The 10,000-nt window shown below is 46.9% G+C and overlaps 1 protein-coding gene across 6 annotated transcripts in view; it reads left to right on the top strand.

The window, feature by feature from the left end:
* Window positions 1–10,000, top strand: part of LOC123758756 (sterile alpha motif domain containing protein 4 smaug) — a 172,852-nt gene that overhangs the window by 92,955 nt on the left and 69,897 nt on the right. Inside the window, exons 2-3 of one of the 6 annotated variants that reach the window (XM_069334451.1) lie at window positions 3,343–3,399; window positions 5,057–5,234. The exons of the other annotated variants lie outside the window; for them this stretch is intronic. Coding sequence (XP_069190552.1) covers window positions 3,343–3,399; window positions 5,057–5,234 — 235 coding nt within the window. The remainder of the gene's footprint in view (window positions 1–3,342; window positions 3,400–5,056; window positions 5,235–10,000) is intronic. 6 annotated transcript variants of the gene reach the window in all.

Here is a 10,000-nt window from a genome sequence, read left to right as displayed (position 1 = left end):
CCCGTGCTACTTGGAACTTTTTGTTCCAAGTAGCGAATCTTAAACAACAACAATTCTCTTGATCTGTATTTGCACAATTATTTGTGGGGCAGTTTAGCTATAATTTAAACTGGAGTTTTGATATAGAGTACGTTTGGTGTTGAGGTATTTGTGTTTGGATGTGCATGATTGTAAGTTTTGTCTTGTGTGTGTCTTAATACATACATGTGTGGTTGGTGTGTGTGTGTGTTGCTCTGTGTTGTGGTTGTTTGTGTCGCTGGTTTCCGGAAAACTGATTGGCTCCAGTTTTCTTGGAAATTTTCCGAACGCCGTCGTGAAACTTTCTTTATCGCCACCAATAGCAATATATCTTCAAATTTTCGATTGTTTCCAGGGAAAGATAATCATCAGAGATGCGATATATACATGTTGGCCAACCTTCTCGTGGTTCCAATCTGTTTGTCAGATTGGTGGGTAGTGAATGCAACACACACAGTATAGCTGACAATTTGCAACACTAACATATATTATCCTCATGTTGCTTCTGATTAGTTAGTCTTCAGAATATCTTGATGTGTTTTCTGGAGAGGAAATTAGTATGAAATCTCATTAAGGCGTACATAAGTCTACCGGGCGGGAAGGGTTGCAGCGGTCCTGGAAAGTTAGGGAAGTGGAGAGAGAGAGAGAGGAGGAACAAGTGAGGAAAGGTGGAAAGAATGAGGGAAGACGCGCTGAGTAAATGTGAGGGGAAAGAAAGAAGACGGGAGAGAGGTGAGGGGAAAGAGAGAGGAAGGTCGTGGGGAGTGAAGAGAGGAGGTTGGGGTGAGAGCTTCCAGGAAGAAAGGAGAGCCGTGTCCTGGTAAGGGACCCCATGAGGGCAGGTAATCGACCCTTAGTGCGGGTGGTCTAGTGTTTACCCGATATTCACCCCCAGCTGGCACCCACAGCCTGCTAAGACAATTCCACCCCCCCCTCCCCAAGGTTGTATGGGTAACTATAGTGTTCCTGGTTGTGTTCACCGGCCTCCTGTGATTATAAGAGATGTATACACAAGAGTCTCCAGCTCCACACAGGTGGGTACTGGAAGAGACGGCTGCTGCTGACTCCTGTTAGCAAGACGATAGCTTTCCCTTGCCATAGCTTGTCGTAAGCCGTACCCTCTGGTCTTTCTTGGAACACGACCCCGCGCCAATCGGTTAAAAACCAGGGGACAGATTCACGAAGGAGTTACGCAAGTACTTACGAACGTGTACATCTTCAACATTTGACTGTTTTGGTTACATTTATTAAACAATTTACAAGCATGAAAACTTCCCATTAAACTGTTGTTTTTGTTATAAACAGCCTCCTGGTGCTTCGGAGCTCATTAACTGTTTAATAATTGTAAACAAAGCCGCCAAAGATTGAGAAAAGATGCACAGGTTCGTAAGTACTTGCGTAACTGCTTCGTGAATCTGGTCCCAGGTACCCAATTACTCACGGCCGAACAGGGGCTAAGTTATTGACTAGCGTCTAGTCAATGCTCCTTGGCCAGGACTCGAACTGGGATTAAATCGCTGTCGAAGAACGGGGCGAGTATGCTACCAGGGAGTTGTGGAGTACCGGTAACCACCTGATTAACCACAGATGCCGTGCAAAACGCCGTACGGATTAGAGGCTACCGTGATTGGGGTGGATCTTGCCTTACCGGGAAAGAGGAGCCTCTTCCCGGAACCAACCGCGGAGGAATTCCTGGTATGGAGGAGATAGTTATGAGGAGAGAGGGCGCTGAAGACGGAATGACTGTCGTACTTAGAAGATGTGTCAGGACAGGATAGGAGCTGGTAACTGAACACTTGGATGGGAGCACATGGGAGACATCTCCCGTCACGCAGGGTGTACTTCGCACCTCCACAGATCTCCAGTATCAGCTCTTGGTACTGGTAATGGCTCCAAAGGGCCACCACTTACGGGCTATTCATGCCCGTGCCACCTTTTGGGTGGCTTAATCTTCATCAATCAATCAATCGGATGGGAACGGAGTGAGTGCAGCGTGGGCAGGGGTGAGAGAGGTAGTGCAGCGTGAACAGTTAACTTCTTGTTGTTGTTGTTATAAATTCAGCTACTCGGAACAAGTTCCATGTAGCACGGGCTATGGTGAACCCGTAGTGGACTTACCTGGCACAGGAGCGGGGCAAGTAGCACGGGCTATGGTGAGCCCGTAGTGGTCTTTCTAGCACCTGGCACACACAGCACCTGGCACAGGAGCGGTGCTGTGTGTGTCTGCTGTGAATTAACGTCTGTGGTGAACCAGTTATGTAGTTAATGATTATACACTCACACACCCACAAGCAATTGGCGGAGTTGGAAAGTTTGCTGTGGTATGTATATAGATAGTACCTACAGTAAGCAAGCTTAAGAGAACTGTAGGTACATATTTACATATGTAAATATATACATATGTATACAGGTACATATTTACATATGTACCTACAGGTAGTACATATTTTGAATGTGGTAGGTAGTACATATTTCGTACTACCTACCATATTCGGTAGTATATGTTTTGAATGATACACATTTCTTAAACATTTGTAATAGTTAAATCTGAATTCGGATATTTTTGTCGATGATTTGTGGTAGCGGGGTTATGGGTATAGGCTCCCACCAAAGCCTTAACCCCGGGCTCGCCATAGCCCGTGCTACTTAGGAACTTGTTGTTCCGAGTAGCTGAATCTTAAACTACAACGACCACCACCTCAGTCCCTAAGTCTACATGTTGACTATGCCGGCGCCTGAGGCTTGAGGCTGCGGCTCAGACTTCTGCCATCTGATTGGCTATTATAAGAACTTACGAAATGCTCCTTAATATACGGATGACACATCCAATTAAATTTACATTTATTGTTAGGCTATTTAATATTTAACTATTGTACTTGCGGCATACATAACTCTGCTTAATAGGCTTTTGTTTGAAAAAATTACTTTGGACTTGTTAAACAATGGCAGGATGTGCAGAATAGTTTCAACACTCTCCCGTATAAATGACTTAACTGGCCGGCCTGTCAGTGTTCGTGAGAGAACTAGATAAACACCTCCATAGAACACCTGATTAGCCAGGATTCCCTCAGACTTTCTCGTAGCTCAAGCCCTTCAGCTCAGGAACAAGTCTTGTTTCATATATTTGGCCCGTCATGGCGCTCAGTTGTTGTGTTTGGGTAAAATATAGTTCGTTTTCATTCAATTGTGAATGAAAACAAACTATATTTTAGGATAGTTTATTACCACTAGTCATGAGATGTTAATTTAGTTGTGGCTCGTGTTACAGCTCCCCGCCAGTTCAATCACTCGTGTCTACATGTGTTTGTCTTCTCTCCCCAACAGGTACGTAATCGGTTCCCTGTGAAGTGGGCAGTGTCGCGCGAGAGGCTCCAAGTCACGGTAAGTGGAAGGGGCCTCCCGGTCTTCTGGACGGACGGACGGACGGACGGACGGACGGACGGACGGGGACACACACACACACACACACACACACACACACACACACACACACACACACAGACACACACACACAGACACACACACACAGACACACACACACAGACACACACACACAGACACACACACACAGACACACACACACAGACACACACACACAGACACACACACACACAGACACACACACACAGACACACACACACAGACACACACACACAGACACACACACACAGACACACACACACAGACACACACACACAGACACACACACACAGACACACACACAGACACACACACACAGACACACACACACACAGACACACACACACACAGACACACACACACAGACACACACACACAGACACACACACACAGACACACACACACAGACACACACACACAGACACACACACTGACACACACACTGACACACACACTGACACACACACTGACACACACACTGACACACACACTGACACACACACTGACACACACACTGACACACACACTGACACACACACTGACACACACACTGACACACACACTGACACACACACTGACACACACACAGACACACACACTGACACACACACAGACACACACACTGACACACACACTGACACACACACTGACACACACACTGACACACACACTGACACACACACTGACACACACACTGACACACACACTGACACACACACTGACACACACACTGACACACACACTGACACACACACTGACACACACACTGACACACACACTGACACACACACTGACACACACACTGACACACACACTGACACACACTGACACACACACAGACACACACACAGACACACACAGACACACACACAGACACACACACAGACACTCACACAGACACTCACACACTCTCTCTCTCTCTCTCTCTCTCTCTCTCTCTCTCTCTCTCTCTCTCTCTCTCTCTCTCTCTCTGTGGGGGCTGAAGCCTCACGGACCGCGGGGGTGTGTGTTTGGGAAGCCTTGGTCATCATGGTGGAGGTGGTTGGCTGCCGGTTGCCTTGTGTGGCAAGTGATGGATGCCATCCATCAACACCAACCGTTGTGGTCTTGACGGATGACAGCTGTCTGGCGGCTGTCTGTGTTTGTTGATTACGAGTTGAGTGACTAGTGTATAGATGGTGATAGTTGTCTGTGTGTGTGTGTGTGTGGATGTTAATGGTATGGACCTTGTGCTCACCTGGAAAGTGATCGTCTTTTGTTCCTTGTATGTTGGTGATAATAGTTACGTGTTCAGTGTTCAGATTTGGAAGCAGCTGCATTAGTGTTCTCCAGGTACACATCATGTTCTGTCTCGCCTGTGTTTTCCCGAGACGTAGTTTGATGCAGACTGAACGTTTCCAATCATTTTGATGTGTTATTGAATGGATTCGGGTCCTATATGTTTCTCTGGCATTCTCCAGGTCGGTAACTTTACCTGCTTTAAATGGAGAGGTATATATATATAAGACAAAAATGTTTATGCTAAAGAGTAGTAATGTTTTAAACATTGTTAATAAAGGTTGGGTTTTAAGAATTGACGCAACTGGTGAATCAGCTGCGTCCTGTTTGTTTCCGTCAGGTCTGTTTGTGTTGGTTCTCCCTCACCTGGTCTGCCACACCTGTGCTCTGCCACACACCTGTGCTCTGCCACACACCTGTGCTCTGCCAGACACCTGTGCTCTGCCACACACCTGTGCTCCGTCATCACCTGATGACTTGGAGCGCAGAACTAATAATGATCTCAGCTGTTTGGGACAGTAAGTTTATACCGAGGCTTATCCAAGTGCCTAGGCCAACTACTGACCTTTCCCGGGATGCTGGCCACAACAGTTACCTTTAACTCCTTGGTGTCCATTTTACTATTAATAATATGTCAACATAGGTGTGAGGAAACATGCCCAACCGTTTCTGTCCTGGCGGGGATTAAACAGAATTCCCTGGATTGTGAGCCGAGGATGTGGTTTACTGTTCTACAGGATCATCTACCTACTCCTGCCTGCACCCTTGTTGGGGGGTTGTACTGTAGCTCCTGGCTCCCCTGACAACAGTAGCTGACGTGGCCTCTGACGGCTTGCTTTCCACAACAGGCAGACTCTCGCTGCCTCCTCACAATTGTGTAAGTGAAAAAGTCACAGATCCACTTCCTACAAGCAGATTGCCTTCAGGAACACCGAGGCCTCTTGAGAACAGCTCCAGACCCTTGCTAATTCTTCCCATAACGTGGACTAAAATATCATTAACAGCGTAGTAATCAGTAAAGAGGTCTCTGAGAGCGGGTGTTCCCTTTAAAGTATAAAGTGAAATGAGCTCCAGGGAGCCAATAAGGCTTACAGGCTCCCAATAAAGTAACCTTATCATTGGCTTACAGGTCACATATAGAAACAATATATGACGTCAGCGTCCGGCTGAATACCATCTGTTCTAGCCTTAGAAGATAGAAATATATATATTAAACAAAATAAATGATAAATATAACTTAAATATAACCACATCCCAAACTAAAAATATACCATAGTAGATAATCAAGATGGAAAGGGATCACATGTGACTCACAGCATCAGAAAAAATTACTCTACAAAGGACATGACAACGCCGTCAGTTACGTTATTGTTCTTTGAGTTCTGAAATAGAGGGAATACAGCGAACATATACGGCACAGAGACACAGACCCTTACATTATTTGGCCCGTCTCAAAGATCTCAAAATGTATTCTCCAGAGACGAGAGGCACCACATAATATATATATATATATCATGGATGATAATGGGACGCTAGGTCCCTTATCATGGTGATGAAGTAGTGTGATTCACACCTGGTGTTATGTAGTGGCTGTAACGTAACGGACAGGTTATGGTGGGCGTTACAGGTCCTTGTTGACACACTCGCACCGGGGCCCCAGAGCCGACTACTTCATCATCCCCCTCTCTTCAATCACCCACCCACACCTCTCTGGTACTTTTCTCTTTAAAAAAAACACACCTTATATATATTTATTTTAACAAATGTTAAGTTAATATCTCGCTAAAAGATATACTCAAGTAGTATACTGTACTACATACTTTATTAGACCGGTTAACACTTTAGGCGAGGCTTCAGCATGGCTAAGTGGTTCAGTCACGCAACATTTACATAAAATTATACAAGACTTACCTCTAACTCGGTCAAGTTCACAAAGTGGATGGAACACTTATTAATCCCGTCTGTAAATGTGGACTACTCAATTACACACCACTAAAAGGGTACGTTGGGTTAAATCTGCAGACCAAAATATGAAGCATCCAGTCCAGTCAATGGTTCCATTTCAACTGACGTCAAGGAGGTCCGCAGTGGTCTCCAGCGGTCTCCAAAGGCCTCCAGCGGTCTTCAGCGGCCTCCAGCGGTCTTCAGCGGCCTCTAGAGGTCTTCAGCGGCCTCCAGAGGTATTCAGCGGCCTCCAGAGGTCTTCAGCGGCCTCCAGAGGTCTTCAGCGGCCTCCAGAGGTCTTCAGCGGCCTCCAGAGGTCTTCAGCGGCCTCCAGAGGTCTTCAGCGGCCTCCAGAGGTCTTCAGCGGCCTCTAGAGGTCTTCAGCGGCCTCTAGAGGTCTTCAGCGGCCTCTAGAGGTTTTCAGTGGCCTCTAGAGGTCTTCAGCGGCCTCCAGAGGTCTCCAGCGGCCTGCAGTGGTCTCCAGCGGCCTCCAGCCCACTGCACTTCCGACACATCTCCAACCGACACATCTCCAACCGACACATCTCCAACCGACACATCTCCAACCGACACATCTCCAACCGACACATCTCCAACCGACACATCTCCAACCGACACATCTCCAACCGACACACACACAACCAAACTGCATAGCCGACCTCACAATCTGAGTTACGCTAGCAGTAACACTAGGTTTAATATCTCGTGATATGTGACTGCACACCCAGGCGTACCAACCTCCCAACTTTAGTAAACGCGGGAATTAGCCACACAGCGTAGTATTAAAGTGTTAGAAGCTCAAGAGGTCCACTTGGCAACACCGCCCACCGAATTCAATTCAATTTTTTTCTTTATTATGCACCCCATACCCATCTCGTGGGCGGTGGTGTAAAGGGTTACAGAGGCACATAATCGGTTCAGGAACTGAACACTCTAGATCGTTTAGCTAAGCAAATAACAATCTTTTGAGACGCTAATTACACAATTATTAATGTTATATATACAGGTTCACATACTGGTTACTCAAGCTTCCTCGCGCCGGATATAACCGCCCACGTAATTTAAATTATACAAATCTCGTTTATATAACTACACAATAGTAATGAGTTAATCTTACTAAATAATTACTATCAGGTGAATTTACATAACTAGCTATGTTTTTGTTTACATATGTTATCCAAAGTGTAATATTGTATTCCATTCATTATCTTACAAGTATGTAAATTGCTTGAAAGCTTAATAACGTTAATAACGATATACTAATATTAAAGGTTAGCCGTAATTGGTTCATTAGCATTCCTTGTTCTGCCTTACCTTGAGGTGCTTCCGGGGCTTAGCGTCCCCGCGGCCCGGTCATTGACCAAGCCACTGCCATGCATGAAGGGCATGTGGCCTTATATAAAAGGCCACTATATATGATGGGGGCAGTGGCCCCCATCATATATAGTGTACTTACCTAGTTGTATTTACTTAGTTGTGCTTGCGGGGGTTGAGCTCTGGCTCTTTGGTCCCGCCTCTCAACTGTCAATCAACTAATGTACAGGTTCCTGAGTCTATTGGGCTCTATCACATCTACACTTAAGACTGTGTATGGAGTCAGCCTCCACCACATCACTGCCTAATGCATTCCATTTGTCTACTAATCTGACACTGAAAAAATCTTTCTAACGTCTCTATGGCTCATTTGGGCACTCAGTTTCCACCCGTGTCCCCCATTGCGTGTACCCCTTGTGTTAAATAGTCTGTCTTTATCTACCCTATCAATTCCTCTGTGAATCTTGTATGTGGTGATCATGTCCTCTCTAACTCTTCTGTCTCCCAGTGACGTGAGGTTTAATTCCCCGTAGTCTCTCCTCGTTGCTCATACCCCTCAGTTCGGGTACTATTCTGGTGGCAAACCTTTGAACCTTTTCCAGTTTAGTCTTATGCTAGACTAGATATAGACTCCATGCTGGAGCCGCATACTCCAGGACTGGTCTGACATAGGTGGTATATAAAGTTCTGGAAGATTCCTTACACCGAGTGGCCTGAAGCACACTGGCTTAGGCACTTTTACTTATAAGTCCTCCATTGTTTATATATCTTTGTGTGTACTCTTGCCAGGGGGGCTGTTAGGGGCCTGACAGCTGAGTGGACAGCGCTTCGGATTCGTAGTCTCGAGAGTCCGGGTTCGATCCCCGGTGGAGGCGGAAACAAATGGGCAGAGTTTATTTCACCCCTAATGCCTCTGTTCACCTAGCAATAAATAGGTATCTGGGAGTTAGACAGCAGCTACGGGCTGCTTCCGGGGGGATGTGTAAGAAAAAGGAGGCCTGGTCGAGGACCGGGCCGCGGGGATGCTAAGCCCCGAAATCATCTGAAGATAACCTCAAGATAATTATTATTATTGAGGACTAAAAAGTCACACTTGTGTATTTATGTAAAGAATCGAAATACACCAAGTCTTTCACCCTTTCCGGAGTGTATTCGCGCATGGTCTGAGTATGTGGTTTGATCATGTACAGCTACAGTTGTGTAGGGTATGTGGCCACTACCATGTAGGGTATGTGGCTATGACCATGTAGGGTATGTGGCCACGACCATGTAGGGTATGTGGCCACTACCATGTAGGGTATGTGGCCACGACCATGTAGGGTATGTGGGCACGACCATGGAGGGTATGTGGGCACGACCATGTAGGGTATGTGGCCACTACCATGTAGGGTATGTGGCTACGACCATGTAGGGTATGTGGCTATGACCATGTAGGGTATGTGGCCACGACCATGTAGGGTATGTGGCCACGACCATGTAGGGTATGTGGCCACGACCATGTAGGGTATGTGGCCACTACCATGTAGGGTATGTGGCTACGACCATGTAGGGTATGTGGCTACGACCATGTAGGGTATGTGGCTACGACCATGTAGGGTATGTGGCTACGACCATGTAGGGTATGTGGCCACGACCATGTAGGGTATGTGGCCACGACCATGTAGGGTATGTGGCCACGACCATGTAGGGTATGTGGCCACGACCATGTAGGGTATGTGGCCACGACCATGTAGGGTATGTGGCCACGACCATGTAGGGTATGTGGGCACGACCGTGGAGGGTATGTGGGCCACGACCGTGGAGGGTATGTGGCCACGACCGTGGAGGGTATGTGGCCACGACCATGGAGGGTATGTGGCCACGACCATGGAGGGTATGTGGCCACGACCATGGAGGGTATGTGGCCACGACCATGGAGGGTATGTGGCCACGACCATGGAGAGTATGTGGCCACGACCATGGAGGGTATGTGGCCACGACCATGGAGGGTATGTGGCCACAACCATGGAGGGTATGTGGCCACGAC

Source organism: Procambarus clarkii, chromosome 31, assembly GCF_040958095.1.
Source record: "Procambarus clarkii isolate CNS0578487 chromosome 31, FALCON_Pclarkii_2.0, whole genome shotgun sequence".
Classification (NCBI taxonomy): Eukaryota; Metazoa; Arthropoda; class Malacostraca; order Decapoda; family Cambaridae; genus Procambarus; species Procambarus clarkii.
Note: the sequence above shows the minus strand (reverse complement) of the source record. Positions and strands in the feature narration are given on the sequence as shown.